The sequence below is a fragment of the Scyliorhinus torazame genome, chromosome 9, assembly GCF_047496885.1.
Source record: "Scyliorhinus torazame isolate Kashiwa2021f chromosome 9, sScyTor2.1, whole genome shotgun sequence".
Lineage (NCBI taxonomy): Eukaryota > Metazoa > Chordata > Chondrichthyes > Carcharhiniformes > Scyliorhinidae > Scyliorhinus > Scyliorhinus torazame.
In genome coordinates, this window is record NC_092715.1 from 248,571,821 (window position 1) to 248,589,398 (window position 17,578).

General features: G+C 47.3%; 1 protein-coding gene across 1 annotated transcript in view; it reads left to right on the forward strand.

Annotated features, from left to right (window-relative positions):
* The window catches only part of dnah6 (dynein, axonemal, heavy chain 6), a 522,203-nt gene that overhangs the window by 262,581 nt on the left and 242,044 nt on the right, over positions 1–17,578 (forward strand). Inside the window, exons 44-47 of the mRNA XM_072517256.1 lie at positions 3,266–3,339; positions 4,847–5,001; positions 6,885–7,116; positions 10,857–11,009. Of these exons, the coding sequence (XP_072373357.1) occupies positions 3,266–3,339; positions 4,847–5,001; positions 6,885–7,116; positions 10,857–11,009 (614 nt within the window). The remainder of the gene's footprint in view (positions 1–3,265; positions 3,340–4,846; positions 5,002–6,884; positions 7,117–10,856; positions 11,010–17,578) is intronic.

The following is a 17,578-nucleotide window of genomic DNA, read 5'->3' on the forward strand; positions in this document are numbered from 1 at the left end:
CGCTATGGCCAAATATTCCATTCCCTCCACTCTTGGAATCAGTTCTCTGCTCACCACAAAGAAGTCTATCTGTGAATAGCATGTGGGAGAAAAAAGAGAACTCTCTGGCCGCCGGCCTAGCAAACCTCCACGGATCCACTCCCCCCATCTGATCCATAAACCCCCTGAGAACCTTGGCCGCAGCTGGCCTCTTGCCCGACCTCGACCTGGACCGGTCCAGCGCCGGGTCCAGTACCGTATTAAAGTCCCCCCCCCCCCCCCCCCCCCCGCCCCCCCCCCATTATCAGGCTCCCCGCTTCCAGATCCGGGAACCGACTCAGCATGCGCTCCATGAATCCTGCATCGTCCCAATTTGGGGCATACACATTCACCAGCACCACCTGAGTCGCAGATCAGAATTTCAACACTTGTCTTTGTAAAACAGATTGAGTTCCATTAATTATGTAAGAAGTATGTTCAAAATCTTAACAGGTGATTGATGTCAGTGGAAATAAAATCTTGTAGCTCGTTCACTAGCATATGCACATCAGAGAGCTTGATTATAACTTGCCGTTCATGTTTAAAATGTATACAATGTCCAAGTAAGCTAATCTTTGGTCCATATTGCATTACCCAACCTTAAATCCAAGAAGATGTCAGTGGATGTGGAGATGTTGTTGATGTTGTTATGGGCCAGGGTTTAGAGAACCCCAAAGTGTATCATGGAGTTCACCTGACCCACAACTTTTACTAGATTGTGGTATGGGGAGCACACGGCCCACTCTACAGGGGTGGTACAGCAGAAATGGAAAGGTATTTTTTAAAGCAAAACAATGTTTATTCTATGAACTCAAGTTAACCTTTTTGAAACAAACAGCGAACATCTTAGCAACCATTAATTCAAATATAACCCCCAAGGAATACAACACTAAGTAATCCGTAAGCTGTCCTTTTAATATACAGAAGACTTTTAAAAAAAACCTTTATCAGAAGTACATCAGGTTAAAGTCACTACTGAAAACATTTATAATTCTGAATTCACCAAATGATCAAGAGATAGTGTTTTGATGGCAGAGAGAAGAGCAGTACACCTGCTTGGTCTGGCTTCAGCTCCAACACTGAAAATGAAACTAAAACACACCCTGCAGCAAACAGCCTAAAACGAAAGTAAAAATCTGACAGACAGCCCAGCTCCACCCACACTCTGACATCACTGATAAACACCCATTTCTTAAAGGTACTCTCACATGACAATGTAAACACCCAAATAATTTCAATAGGGATGCACATGAGGTATTTTGAAAGGGACAATGAGGAGGGCATGTGCTACTTGGAAAATAAATGCCTATATTTTTTGCAGTGTTGCGGAGACTCCATAGACCTTTAAAAATGTTGGGCGGGTTCCAAACCAGGGGCGAGATTCTCCCCTACCCGGCGGGGCGGGGGGTTCCGGCGTAATGGAGTGGGGGGAACTACTCCGGCGTCGGGCCACCCCAAAGGTGAGGAGGTCTCTGCACCTTTAGGGGCCAAGCCCTCACCTTGAGAGGCTAGGCCCCCACCGGATTGGTTTCCGCTCCGCTGGTTGGCAGGAAAGGCCTTTGGTGCCACGCCAGCCGGCGCAGAAAGGTGTTCGCCAGGCGATGCATGCGCGGGAGCGTCTGCGACTGCTGATGTCATCCCCGCACATGCGCAGGGGAGGGGGTCTCTTCTGCTTCGGCCATAGTGAAGACCATGGCGAAGGCGGAAGAAAAAGATCGCGGGCCAGGCCACCGTGGGGGCACCCCCCTGGGGCCGGATCACCCCGCGCCCCCCCCCCCCCCAGGAGCCCAGAGCCTGCCCGCACTGCCTTGTCCCGCCGTTCAAAAGGTGGTTTAATCCACGCCGGCGGGAGAGGGTTGACAGCGCGGGACTTCCGCCCATCGCGGGCCGGAGAATCGCCGGGGGTGGGCCCGCTGACCGGAGCGACGCGATTCCCACCCCCGCCAAATCTCTGGTGGCGGAGATTTCGGGACACGGCGGGGGCGGGATTCACGCCAGCCCCCGGCGATTCTCCAACCCAGTGGGGGGTCAGAGAATCGCGCCCCAGAAGTCCCACCTCAATTTCCAACAGATTCTATTTTTGTAGGAGAATGGGAATGAAACATGACTCCCGCGTAGGGGAAACCCAACCCCAGCAGGGCAATTTGAACTCAGTGCTGAGTACAGATAGATCCCTATTTGTTGGGGGAAACCCCTTACCCATAGTTTGTGGATTATACATCTTTGAGTAGACGTCAATACTCCTGAAGGGAAGATGAGGTCAGTAGAGGTTTCATGCTGTCAAATTATTTAAATATTTTGCCCTTAAAAATGGAGGGAGAAAAAATGCAGCCTGTCTCTCTCTATTAGTTGAAGCTAGGTGGTATTTTCCAGCTCTTCGCACCGGAAGGATATTCTGGTTCCGCTGTAGGCAACCCCCCGGGGTGTTTACCTGTTTACGTGACAGGCGAGTCATATTAAACACCAGAGACTTCAGCAGGACTCAATGATCCCGTCAGTGCCGATTCTGACTTGTCTCTGCCACGGGAAAACACACCACAGATAGGCCAGAAAATCCCGACCTCTATGTTTTATTATAGCATTATTACTGCATGACTGTTTTCTATAGCCTATCATTATCATAGTGGGCAACAGTTCACAGTTTGACAGCTGAAATGGATTACTAAAAGATTTGGGGTTTTTTTGAGTTATGAATACAAATGTTTGTTTTTATAAGCATTTACGTAGTTGAGGGAGTGGAAGCATGTTAAATGAGCTTTCACAAATGAGTGTTTTTTGTACAGTGAAGTCTATTGAAGCACATTACAGAAGTGAAGAGAGATTATGAGAAAAGACTGACAGCCAACATAAAGGGAATCCCAAAGTCTACTACAGGCCAATAAGTAGTAAAAGGGTGGTAATAGGAGGAGTAGGAATCTGTCTTTACCAAGGAGATAGATATGATCCAGGCCATTGTAACCATTGAAGGGCTTTAATTGAGGCCCTTCCTCCCCATAAAATTCCAACGAGGTCAGGGTGGATGGGGTCCCGATGGGAATCCCATGCACGCAATTTCATGCTCCACCACCCCACCCCCCGCGCAACCTCAAAACCTTCCTGGGGTGGCGAGCATAAATTCAGACCTTACTTCTGTTGGTAACACATTTACTTCGAAAGTTTTATGATGCCATTCCAAGGATATATGAAATCTTTAATTGGTATTGACTGTATTTTCATTTTGTAAATATTCCTTTCCGTTGTTTTAAAGGCAAGCACTTTTCAGCCCAGCTGGAGCCAAGTTATTTTCTGACCAGTCCGATTATTTTTGGAGATTTCATGAAGGTGAAAAGTCATTTTCTACTTTCTGTTGTGGAATACATCTTACTGGATTCACAGCTTCATTATTATAGAATCATAAGCTTATACAGCATATAAGGGTGTCACTTCATGTATCATGCCTGTGCTAGTTAGTAGACTGATCAAAAAATCCCTTTCCCTGCTATATCCAGAGTGTGTAAAATTATTTTCTCATTGAATATTTATCCAATTCTCTTTTGAATGTTACTATTGAATCTGATTCCATCAGCATTTCAGGCAGTGAATTCCAGAGCACATTATCTCACTGGTGGGAACTAAATCTTTGTGGTTATTTTGCCAGTCATCATCAATCTGTGCCCTCTCGTTACTGACCATTCTGTCACTGGGAACAGTTTTTTTTTTCTTATTTACTCTATCAAAATTCTTCCTTTTTTTTATTCACACCTTTATCAAATCTCATCTTAAATGTTTCTTTTCTAAGGCAAACAACCCAACCCCTTTGCATAATTGAAATCCATCATCTTCAATTCAAACTAGTAAACCTCTTCTGCACCCACCAAGGCTTTGGTATCATTCCTAAAGTGTGGTGCGCAGAATTGAACACAGTACAAAATATTCCAGCTGAGCGGCAGTCAGAATTTTAAGAGGTTGGTCAAGCCAAGGATCCCATATACATTTTTAACAACCTTCTCAACTTGTCCTGCCATCTTCAGAGATTTGTACACATACATACCCAGATCTCACCGTTCCTGCACCCCTTTAATATACCATTTCATTCACATTGCCTCCCCTCATTCTTCTGTGATTAGAATTTTTGTGTATTGTCCCGTTTTTCTTCTTCATAAGCGTGCATAAATTTCTTGATAATCATTTTATGTGTAATCGTCACACATAAAAGATGTTGCTCACATTGAAAGATGATAATACATAAATGTACTGCAACTGAATAGAAATCCATTGAATAATAAAAGCAAATAATTTATAGTTCAATCATGAGCTTGTAACAAGGAGTAATATCAAAGCTGCGCTCGGTTTGATTCAAAAGGCAGCTAATCTCATTTAATTGTCATTTGAAGTCATTGATTTGATTCTAAACTCGTAAACATTCTGCCTATTCTTGTCATTGCGAGGTATTTTTATTGTCTATGCGATTAATCCAGGTATTTATTGTTCCCGATATACTCATTTTCAGATATCTGCTCTCTGTGTAGTTCATTACTGCTTTCCCATTATAGTACATACAGTCAAGTCAAGGAAACGCTTATTTCACATAACAGCGCAAACATCAAAAGACATCTACCAACTCAGAACAGACACCAATCAAAATCAGTGGCTAATCTGAAAATGGTTCATGATCTCACTAAATATGGCTGGTGGGGTGAGAGGGGTCCTTCCTGCTGTTGATGCATGTTCAGCTGCGCAATATCATAAGAGGAGGTTTGCTGGATTGAGGAGGTCAAAATGGTACTGTTGGATAAATATAAATATACTTTGATAAAGATAAATTATAAAGTCCACAATTATTCTTCAGATTGGAGCGGATAAAGCAGACCGGCTTTATGAAGATTTGCTGAATTATCAGAAATTAAAATCTACTCTACAAGACTACATGGATGACTATAATATGACAAGTCCCAAAGAGATGAAACTGGTTTTCTTTCAAGATGCTATTGAACATGTTTCTAGGTACTGCCTTTTCTTTCGCACTAAGTCCTTCTTGTTTTAAGAATAACTAAATACATACACCATGGGCGGGATTTTCCACGTAACCCGGCATGTGTTTCGCAGTGGTGGAGGTGGCCAGCCATTGGCTGGAGGCAGGATCTTCTGGTCCCGGCGTTGTGAACAGGTTTTCCCGTTGAATTCACCCTTGTCGCCGGGAAACCCACAGCAGGGGTATGCCATCTGCTGGACTGTAAGATCCCATCTTCATGAAAAGCTGAAAATTCAGGGAAAGGCACTGAAACATAAAAACAGAGAAAATAGAAGCACGAGGAGGTCATTCGACCCTTCGAACCTGCTCCGCCTTTCATTATGATCATGGCTGATTATCAAGTTCAATACCCTGATCCTGCCTTCCCCCTGTATTCCTTGATCCTTTATCCCCAAGAGCTATATCTAATTCATCTTGAAATTACGTTTTGGCCTCAACAAGGACCCTCAAGTCCCTTTGTGCTCCAGCTTTCTGCAGTCTCTCTCCATTTAAATATAGTACGAAGTCTTACAACACCAGGTTAAAGTCCAACAGGTTTGTTTCGATGTCACTAGCTTTCGGAGCGCTGCTCCTTCCTCAGGTGAATGAAGAGGTCTGTTCCAGAAACACATATATAGACAAATTCAAAGATGCCAAACAATGCTAGGAATGCGACCATTAGCGATGGGGTTACCCCATCTCTGGATCTGTAAGGATTTAATCAGTACAGGTAAAGACATGGAGCTGTTCCTGTCCCTTTGCTGTTTAGTCCCCATTGCTTGTAATTGTGTGTGACCTTACCCTGCATTGCTCAGTGTATGAATGTGAGGTGAGGCTATGATGTGTGGAATGAGTAGTGATACATCAAGATTGTTGGTAGGTGAATTATGGAGGGGAAAATAATTTGAGATGAGTGGTACTGTTGATGCGCTATGGTGTTTGAAGATGCATTCACTGACCAATTGCGTGAGATCATTGAACCTCTAGTGACACTGTAACCACCTCCTCGGTACAGGATTACTGACATTGACTGTGATGGCTGTCTGTTCGCACTGTTTTTGCAGTGTCTATCTGGAGGATTTTCTGGTCCCCTGTGGATAGAGCCCTGTCCTGAACCAAGGTCTACAGTTCTACATCAGTATCCTTGGAGACGCCTCTCTCCCTTGTTGAACCATAGTAACTCTTCTTGCATGTCACACATTTCCCCAGTTACGTTTAGCAACCACTCCAGTTAAAATGCCCTTGCTCTTTAACAGGGCAGGCTGATTTTAAGTAGTGCAGTCCAGTTTGAACCTGTGCTAGCCTCCCACAATTCTGCAACCCCATCCAGTTCAGGCAGCTATTCATAAAGGTGCTCAGTGTCTGTGCCGGTGCGCAGCTGAGAGGGAACTTAGATCTTGATGGTCAGGAATCATGGAGTGAAGGGTCCTGGGATTATGAGCAGGTGAACTTCAAGGCCTAGGATAAGGGAGGGAAATCAGGGAATGAAGGCTGGAAGTGGGGACAGTTGGGGGTTGTGGCTTGGAACTGAGGAGATCAGGAGTTACTCATACTCTGGCTTTCTTCATGGGATTCTTAATTTAGGAGATAATGAAGAAACCATTCCTGAAACACGAGGACTAAGTTAAAACTCGAATATTGTAAATATGTGCTTGTTCATCAACTTTCAAATGGTTCTTAAGGACTAAAACATAGGGACAACTGTTAAAATAAACAACTGAGGATAAGAAGGTGTTGGTCAACCACATGTACTGCATCACTGATTGGAGGTTGCGATAGCAACTTGCTGCAGGCGTGATATCACCATGATAGTTTGAAGAAATTATTGGTTGAAACTCAGGATGCCATCTAAGACGATTTTACAATGATCTTACAGAATTGCTCGTATGATTCGCCAGGAACGAGGAAATGCGCTTCTAGTGGGTGTTGGCGGTACGGGCAAACAGTCCCTCACACGACTGGCTGCCCACATCTGCAACTACAAGTGCTTTCAGATTGAACTCAGCCGTGGTTATAACTATGACTCGTTCCATGAGGACCTGAGGAAACTATATAAATTGGCCGGGGTTGAAGACAAAGATACGGTCTTTCTCTTCACTGACACACAGGTACAGCTTTTGAAAAATCAGTAACTTCTGTTTCTCGCAACTGGTGCAACTTGCAACATGTGATACATATCTCTACTCTTAGCTTTGTTTATAATATCTATCAATCTGGAAACCCCTCTGATAGGAAATGAAATGTCACCCCGTAAATATTCAATCTTGACCCCAAGATTTTATATCAATTTAACAACATTACATTTTTAACAATGATAGCTAAATATTTCACAGTTTGTCACTACAATAGTCTGTCAATATTAAGCTGGAGGAGGATACTCTGAGGGGTGTGTTAACGTTTTGATTTTTCAGGAGTGGAGGCCCGGCATCAGGTGGAATTCTGAGTTTCCACTCAAGTTTTGGAGGTTAAGTCTACAATATGTCATGGTCTCTCACAGTCCGCAGCCACCATCTATGTTGAGGATCTCAATATAGGCCTCAAGGGATCTCTCTGTATGGTACCTTTGCCAAACAAAGTATTGGGAATGATGAAGGTTCTGGTTGAACACAGTTACATGTTTATTACTAGCAACAACTATATACAGCTCTACACACAAGGTTGATTATTTGACCTTGTGCCTGACTCATAAGGTATACTTGCAGTCTTACTGATACAGAGTGATAAGACAGTAATGGATATCTACAGGAGGGATCACAGGCAATAGTGGACATCTAACATGGTGGCTGTAACTTTTAATCTCCAGCCTTACACACAGTGGTGCCATAGTGATGCCACTGTCTGCGTTGGCATGCATGTAATATGACAGCACAATGTGTACCTTATGTCACTGACCGGTTCCTTGTCCAGAAACCAGCCTGAATTGAGAGGCGTGTGCTTCTGCTTGGGTGAGAATGCTCCGGATGAGACCACATGACCATTTAAGTCCGATTATTGACCCAAGTGATGGGGTGGTGATCCCGTCTCTTGCCTCACCTAAATAAAAGCTAGAAGTCAGTCAATTGGAGCCAGCTTCCTGACATGCTCTTTTATTCGGCCATCTACATCAACCATTCAAAAACATTCCTTCGTATGTTGGAATGGGGCAAGGACAATTTATGACTGTACATTTTAGCATGGAATCTTTGTGTGCCACCTTGGCGCATTCCTAACTTATATACTGCAAGATACAGTACTGAAGCTCACCTTAATTTCTACACACGAGTCCCAGGATCCTGATGCTTTCAGAGCACAAGCAACCTTTGAAGTAATTGAAATGAGCCAAGCAGCTTCCACAACGTGATGGCTGGTGTGTAGTATTCCACAATCTGTATGTAAAGGCCGCTCATGTACCAAAAGCTTGCAGTCAGTCTTGAAGTGAGTGGCTGTCTCAAGGGCGTCTGCAGTGCTGGAATGGATGCCTGGACTTTGGGTTCCTATTATTTGATAGGAAATTGAAGGTTTGGCCTTTCCCAGTGTCCAAGGGGAAATTGATGTTGCTTGCTGCATTAGTTACTTGTTTTGTGCAATGACCAGTTGCAGACTGACTGATCTCAATGGTACCTGGAAGGAACCCAAGGAAAGATTAATTCCGATGTGTACAACTAGAGTTTCAAGGTAAATGGACTGACGTTACTCTAAACAAAGTAAGAAGTCTTGAAACACCAGGTTAAAGTATAACAGGTTTGTTTCGAATCACTAACTTTCGGAGCGCAGTTCCTTCCTCAGGTAAATCCGAAAGCAAGTGATTCGAAATAAACCTGTTGGGCTTTAACCTGGTGTTGTAAGACTTCTTACTGTGCCCACCCCAGTCCAACACCGGCATCTCCACATCACTCTGAACAAAATAAAACAGTACAAAAAGTGATACGGTCTTTTATTTTTTCACAAGGTGAAAGATTTCTAGTATTCGACTATGCCAAGTTGAAGGATTTCCAGCAGCACTTTGCGATTACTGGAACTCAGTAGAAATTTAAGTTAAAACTTCTCAGGTGCCAATAAGAATTGTTTTATTTGTCTTCTATTGATTACAATTTGAAAGTCATTTAAAAGGCAATTCGTAGACAATTTGAAGCTTTTAAAAGAATCACAGACATTATCTTCTTGCTTAGGCAAACAGCTTAACAATAACTTTTAAAAGTCAAAGTCTGAAAATGAAATATGAAAAAGAGAGAGAGAGAGAGCTAATCAAAAACTAATCTAAAACTAAATTCCAACTAAACTAAAACACCAAAAACACACTCACAAACACACAAAAACACACACAAAATGGCGGGCCGAAACTTCTTCAGTTATACCCTTTCATATCTGTCTTAAGTCATCTAATCACACCCCAATATAATCCTAATTGGTTTGGGTTAGACTCAAACACATTTGATTTGACAGCAAGCTGTCCATCTTTAATGTGCAACATTAGTTTTAATTGTTTCATGTCTGAATACTTGTGCATGTTATGGAATGCAATTCTGTGCTATTATCTTTACCAGCTTAAACTGGTCTTCTGCTGACTTAGCTGTTATCTGCATTGTGAACAATGGTGCCTTCATATCACTGTGGCGTTGCTATGGTGTAGCTCTGCCCTTGATCTGACAGCACAAGTATCATGTCAAACTGTCCTGCAACTGTGCTGTTTTAATCTATGATGGAATTATGCTGTTTTGTGTCTCTGTATGTTCAGAGATGACCTGAGGTTATAAGTGAATTTAAAATGGGTATTTAAAACTGGGGCTTAATATTTATGCTTAAACAGCTATCCTTTACCTATATTAGTTGTATTAGAAATACCTGGCTTCTACACAAGGGCATAAGAATTACTCAAATTGTTTTTCCTCAACTTACGCTTTCTAATTGCTGAATTTACGTCAGCCTTTCCAACCAGGTTTGGCAGCCTGGAATCAAAGAAACGACTTTCAAAGCATGGTTGTGCTGCCCTTCCCTTTGGTCTTGCACATCTATGCAAGATAAGGTGCAGCACGGTAGCATGGTGGTTAGCACAATTGCTTCACAGCTCCAGGGTCCCAGGTTCGATTCCGGCTTGGGTCACTGTCTGTGTGGAGTCTGCACATCCTCCCCGTGTGTGCGTGGGTTTCCTCCGGGTGCTCCGGTTTCCTCCCACAGTCCAATGATATGCAGGTTAGGTGGATTGGCCATGATAAATTGCCCTTAGTGTCCAAAATTGCCCTTAGTGTTGGGTGGGGTTGCTGGGTTAGGTGGATAGGGTGGAGGTGTGGACCTTGGGTGGGGTGCTCTTTCCAAGAGCCGGTGCAGACTCGATGGGCCGAATGGCCTCCTTCTGCATTGTAAATTCTATCTATGATATCTATCTTCAACCACAACGTAACATTGCAGGTTTTGCTGGGACAGGTCTTTCTAGATTTTTTTGAGCAAGAATTATCCTGCCGATACCCGTTAGATAAAATAATTTCCATGCGTTACCTTGCCTTGAATACATGTGCCTTTTCTGAAATTCCAGATGGCTCACTTCTGGCCAGAAATCTTCCTGCCCACCAAATTGGAAGATTAGGAGATTATTCAACAACCAAGAAAAAATGGGTGTTGGGCAGCTGAATTTCAAGGCCGTCGTATTTAGCCACATCTCTTAATCACATCTTCAATGAATAATAGTGAGACATAGCCAGTCACAGTACATATAGTACAAGTAAAAAACTCAAGATTCAAACACTTTGGACGTAGTTACCTAGAATGATTTGTGCTATGTCAGCTGTTAAGTATATTTCCTGCTTTTGATTGTTTGATCGGTATAATTACCAACACACTTGAGATTGTGCTAACATACATTGTTTCCCAACAGATAGTGGCAGAAGAGTTTCTAGAAGACATCAATAACATCCTCAACTCAGGAGAAGTTCCCAACTTGTTTGAGAAGGATGAGCTCGAGCAGGTCCTTGCTGCCACTCGTCCAAAAGCTAAGGATGCTGGAGTATCAGAAGGAAACAGAGATGAAGTAAGAGTTTTAAAAAACACTGATGTTGGAGTAGAGTCACTTTGGTTTATTCATAACATTTGGTAGGCGGCGGAAACGTGGGGTTTTGTCTTGTGGCCCAGAATGGTTGATTGAATATTTACTTTCCCTCTATTGGTAAGTTTCTGTTAACTGGGCGACAATGTGTAGTTGCCTCACAAAAAGGTTTAGATCACTGCTTGTCCAATGCTTCCCCCTCGAGGCACAGAAATGGAATTGGATACCTCACATATGAAGTTGGTGTGGGGCATTTTGTGACAATATGATCTGACCTGAACACTGGTGCTTTCAAAGGGTGGTAGCTGGAATGGGAGGAATACTGTTGCATTGTCACAAATGGGGGTTGATTTTAATCTTGCCCAACCATGTGGCAGGTAGATGGTTAAAATTAGTTGGGTACCTTTACCTGCCAATGTCTTCCCTGGATCCCAATGTCTTTTATTTTAAGCTGCTCTTCTGAGCAGCTTGAAAAGATGCCCACTCGAATCTGGTTGGGTCATTCTTTTAACATGCAACACAGGGCCTGTTGATATCAATGTACCCTGATCTAACAACGTCACTCTGGCACCCTGCCAGGCAAAGTCAAGTAGGATAATACCAAAAGCAGAAGAAGCCATTCAAGCCAAGTAACTTACTTTAGTTTGAGAGACTATGAGACATTACGCCAGGTGCACACGAAAGGTTTAGAATGTCCCTGCCCTGGACAATGGCCACACTCTTTTGAACATATGACCACCACAATCCCCGCTCCCCATTCCCCCTGAAACCCTGGTACATCGAATCTCTACAGTGCAGAAGGAGGCCATTCAACCAATCGTGTCTGCACCGATCCATGACCCACCCTATCCCTGCAACCCCATAACCTAACCTTAACATCTCTGGACACTAAGGGGCAATTTAGCATGACCAATCCACCTACCCGGGGGGAACGTACAAACTCCACACAGACAGTGACCCAAGGCTGGAATTAAACCCGGGTCCCTGGTGCTGTGAGGCAACAGTGCTAACCACTGCACTACCGTGCTGCCCATACCCCCAGTTAAAAACCAACGAAGGCCAATGGGTCCAACTATCCGTAAATTCACTTCATGCATATGGGTGTTGTTAGGAAAGAGTTCATGGGCGGGACTCTCCACTCCCACGCCAAAGTGCCCATGCCATCGTGAACGCTGTCGAGGTTCACGACGGCGCGAAACGGCCCCTATCCCGACCGATTCAGGGCCCGATAATGGGCTAGGAGCGGAGCCGCGTCATTTACACGCGCCAGGCCTTGTCGGCACGTAAAGGCGGTGCCGCATACATGACGCGGCCGGCGCCGCATAACTGGCGTCGCCCACGCATCCCCCCTCCCCGCAGGCCACCCCCCCCCCCCCCCAGCGTTCCCACGCTGTTCCTGCCGGCAGCGACCAGGTGTGGACGGCGCCGGGGGCAACCCGCCGTTTTGGCCTGGCCGCTCAGCCCATCCGGGCCTGAGAATAGCAGGGGTGCCGGAGAATCACCATTTTGGGTGTCTCGGGCAAATTTACGATTTCTTCAGACAAAAGACTGAATTCTAAATTCCAAGCTTGAAGAGTGATTTAGATTAACTCGGAAAACAAATGGCTGAATCCAAGGGTAGAGTGTCAGGGTATGACTACCCACCATTAATTTCTGAGCACCAACCCTATGACCAATGGAAGAATGAAGTTGCCGTGTGGACAACGGTTACGTTCTTGCCCAAGGAAAAGCAAGAAATGGCCCTGGCACTATTGCTACTGTACAAAAGCAAAATAAGATGCAAGGCATTCTGTGAATTAGATCCAGCGCATTTGAACTCCGATGTCAGTTTGGATACATTACTAACTTTCATGGATAAGATTTACAAAAAGAATGACTTATTAAGTGCTTATGAGTCCTGGTCAAAAATCAGAGAATACCTCCATAGAAGAGTACGTAATGGAATTTAGCAGACTGCATACCAGACTGCAGAAATTCAACCTAGAAATTCCTTAGTCCTTAGTCCTTGCTGGTGTTCAAGCTGTTAGAGTGTACTAAAGTTACAAACATGGATAGGTTTCTGGTTTGACGGGAATTAAATTTGTAGAAAGATACAGCCTGTTAGAACGAATGTCAGAGGCTCTAAAAATCTTCCTGGGCAAACATTCCTTCCCGCAACAGTCATGAAACAAATGGGCTGATTGCCAATAAGACAGACGATGGAAGACTCAATGTTAACGGGATGGCGAGGTGGTCGAGAAACAGGCCGCAAATGTCAATACAAAAGAAGATTTGTAATTGAAAACGATGAGGACAGCAACATCTTTAACAATTATGGCAGGAGGAATGAATTGGGAAATTTCAACAGAAAAATGAACCCAGAAATGCCCGGGTGTGGTCAATTGGTGTTTTAGGTGGGATTTGAAATTCCACTTTGCAATAAACTGTCCGAAGAGATATAATAGGGTAATTGAAACTAAACACGAGACCGAAGTCTCAGAAAAGAAGTGGAAGATATTTATCAAAGAAAATATATTAGAACATAGAACATACAGTGGAGAAGGAGGCCATTCGGCCCATTGAGTCTGCACCGACCCACTTAAGCCCTCACTTCAACCCTATCCCTATGATTAGTAAGTTTGCAGATGACACAAAGGTTGGTGGAATTGCGGATAGCGATGAGGACTGTCCGAGGATACAGCAGGATATAGATCGTTTGGAGACTTGGGCGGAGAGATGGCAGATGGAGTTTAATCTGGACAAATGTGAGGTAATGCATTTTGGAAGGTCTAATGCAGGTAGGGAATATACAGTGAATGGTAGAACCCTCAAAAGTATTGACAGTCAGAGAGATCTTGGTGTACAGGTCCACAGGTCACTGAAAGGGACAACACAGGTGGAGAAGGTAGTCAATAAGGCATACGGCATGCTTGCCTTCATTGACCGGGGCATTGAGTATAAGAATTGGCAAGTCATGTTGCAGCTGTATAGAACCTTAGTTAGGCCACACTTGGAGTATAGTGTTCAATTCTGGTCGCCACATTACCAGAAGGATGTGGAGGCTTTAGAGAGGGTGCAGAAGAGATTTACTAGGATGTTGCCTGGTATGGAGGGCATTAGCTTATGAGGAGCGGTTGAATAAACTCGGTTTGTTCTCACTGGAACAACGGAGGTTGAGGGGCGACCTGATAGAGGTCTGCAAAATTATGAGGGGCATAGACAGAGTGGATAGTCAGAGGCTTTTCCCCAGGGTAGATGGGTCAATTACTAGGGGGCATAGGTTTAAGGTGCGAGGGGCAAGGTTTAGAGGAGATGTACGAGGCAAGTTCTTTACACAGAGGGTAGTGGGTGCCTGGAACTCGCTGACGGAGGAGGTGGTGGAAGCAGAGATGATAGTGACGTTTAAGGGGCGTCTTGACAAATACATGAACAGGATGGGAATAGAGGGATATGGACCCAGGAAGTGTAGAAGATTTTAGTTTAGTCGGGCAGCATGGTCGGCATGGGCTTGGAGGGCCGAAGGGCCTGTTCCTGTGCTGTACTTTTATTTGTTCTTATCCCCTTAACCCAATAACCCCTCCTAACCTTTTTGGACACTAAGGGCAATTTAGCATGGCCAATCCACCTAACCTGCACGTCTTTGGACTGTGGGAGGAAACCGGAGCACTCAGAGAAAACCCACGCAGACATGAAGAGAACGTGCAGACTCCGCACAGACAGTGACCCAGCAGGGAATTGAACCTGGGACCCTGGCGCTGTGAAGCCACAATGCTAACCACTATGCTACCGTGCTGCCCAGTTAGGAAATGTAGTCAAGGGGGAGGAGCGTGAAAATCACATCAGAGAGTTGGAGGCTTGCGTTCCCGTCGCCTTCCCACCACCAGGTCATTCTGCCAGCAGTGGGGAACATGGAGGATGGCCCTCTCACCCAGAAGCCAATTATGGGCCAATCCCTGCTACTGTTGGCATTTTACCAGCAGCAGATGGGCACTCTGCTGCGTTAAGAGGCTGCCGGGTCAGCCCTGGTGTCCACCCCTTTGGGTTGGGAGGGGGGGTCCTCCTAATCAGGCACTCTTTGGCCCACTCGAAGGGCATCCAGCAGCACTGGCCTCCTCTCTGACAACATCTCTCCGGCTTTCACCAACAAACTATCCCCCTCCCCATCTGACTGGCCCCATCGTCATCTGACACCACTGAGCTTGCTGGGAGAGAGGCGGCAATCGCTGCATCTCTCAAATGGGTGCAGTGCTACAGTATCCACCACTCCCACTGTTGGGCCTGAAGAGCTGCTGGCACTCTGATGATCCTACCAATTTTAGAGGCAGCTCGCATTCCATAAAAGGGTGAAAGCTCTGGCAGCGGGACATCAACTGCTGGGTGGACATAAAACCCAGCTGGGGATTTCCCACCATTGGCGCCAGCCCCCCTCCTGATAAAATGTTAGCTGTTTTTTGTTGTCATCAGCGGCGAAATTCTCGGTTATCGGCGCAAAGTCCGCCGATCGGCGCAAAAAACGGCGCAAATCCGACTTGCGTCACGTCGGAAAAATGGGTCGAAAGTCTCCGGCCCGAAATGGGCTAGCAGCGACGTAACTGGATCCGCGCTTGCGCACGTGGTTCACGCCATGCAGCGTCATACGCGCCGCACAGCGTGACGGCTCATAAGGCCGCGCTGCTCCCCCCACACGACCGGAACACCCGACCGGAACACCCGACTGGATGGCTGGCCGCCGCTCAGCCCCGAGGTTCGAGTCACAGGATGTGGAGGCGCTCCTGGACCCAGTGGAGCAGAGGAGGGACGCGCTGTATCCCGGGCACGGCGGCAGAGTTGCCCCACGCCACAGCCGGCGTCTGTGGAGGGAAGTGGCAGAGGCTGTCACCGCTGCGGCCCTGACACCACGGACAGGCACCCAGTGCCACAAGAAGGTGAACGACCTCGTCAGAGCAGGCAGGGTGAGCCTCCCCCATATCCCCCCTCCCCCATATCCCCCATATCCCCCCTCCCCCATATCCCCCATATCCCCCTCCCCCATATCCCCCATATCCCCCCCCCATATCCCCCCTCCCGCATATCCCCCCTCCCCCATATCCCCCCTCCCCCATATCCCCCCTCCCCATATCCCCCCTCCCCCATATCCCCCATATCCCCCCTCCCCCATATCCCCCCTCCCCATATCCCCCCTCCCCCATATCCCCCCTCCCACGGGAGGCCACGGGAGACAGAGAGACCCGGACCCTCCAGCATGCGACGCCCGCAGGATGCCCCTCGGAGGCCACGAGAGACAGAGAGACCCAGACCCTCCAGCATGCGACGCCCGCAGGATGCCCCTCGGAGGCCACGGGAGACAGAGAGACCCGGACCCTCCAGCATGCAACGCCCGCAGGATGCCCCTCGCACACCACGGGAGACGGAGAGACCTGGAGCAACAGGGAGACGACACCCCCATCACGTGCGGGAGCGACCACCCAGCGACGAGGGGGGCAGCCACAGGCCCCCGTCACATCCGAGCCAGGACACCACTACCCAGGACACCACTACCCAGGATACCACTACCCAGGACACCACTATCCGGGAGAGCACTGCCCAGGACACCCCTACCCGGGACAGCACTACCCAGGAAGACGAAATACCGGACAGTGACTCAGAGTGGATGGGTGGAGACGAACCCCCACCCCAAAGTGCCATGGACTCAGAGTGGGACGAAGAGCACGACACAACGCCACTGCTGTCACCAACACCCTCCACCATCGCAGAAACACTCACCTTGGTTTGGCACTTTAGTGATGAGGCGTCCGGTACACTCACTGGTGCGCACAACACAGCCGTCCCGGTACAGCAGGTGGAGGTAGGAGCAGCAGAGGGGCCGGGCAGTCGGAGGGCAGCCCAGCCCAAGCGAACATCTGCCGCCCAGATGGATACCGGGTTCCTGGAGTTACCACACCCACACATAGATCCGATGCAACCACCGACCCGGAGACGAGCGAAGAGGGTGACGGCCGGCTTGCGGCGGCTGCAGTCACAGGTGGAGGAGTCCACCCGCATCCAGGAGCTGGAAGTGGTGCCGGTCATACGTGCCACCCAGGCCGACACCGCACGGGTGGCATCCGCGGTGGAGGCAATGGGTGCGACGGTGTCAGATATGGGGAACGGTTTGCGAGGCCTGGGGCTTTCCGTGCAGGCGGCGTCTGTGGCCCAGGACATGGCTGCCCTCTCACAGGAGGCCATGAGCCAGTGCCAGCGCCAGATGGCAGAGGCGCTCAATACCATAGCCCAGTCTCAGCAGGCCATAGCCCAGTCTCAGCAGGCCATGGCCCAGTCTCTGCAGACCATGGCCCAGTCTCTGCAGGCCATCGCTGAGGGCATCGGCGCCAGTGGCCATGTGTGAGCCGGCGTCGCACTGTCACAGACAGGGTTTGCCAACCCCCTGGGCTCCATGGCTGCAAACCTGCAGAGCCCTGTCGATACCAGCATGGGCCTCCAGGACTGGCAGCGCCAGATGCCGGAGGGGCGTCGGATGGCCAGTCCGTTCGCATCCCCCACCCATGAGGAGGCCTGGGGGCCATCGGGCACCCCGA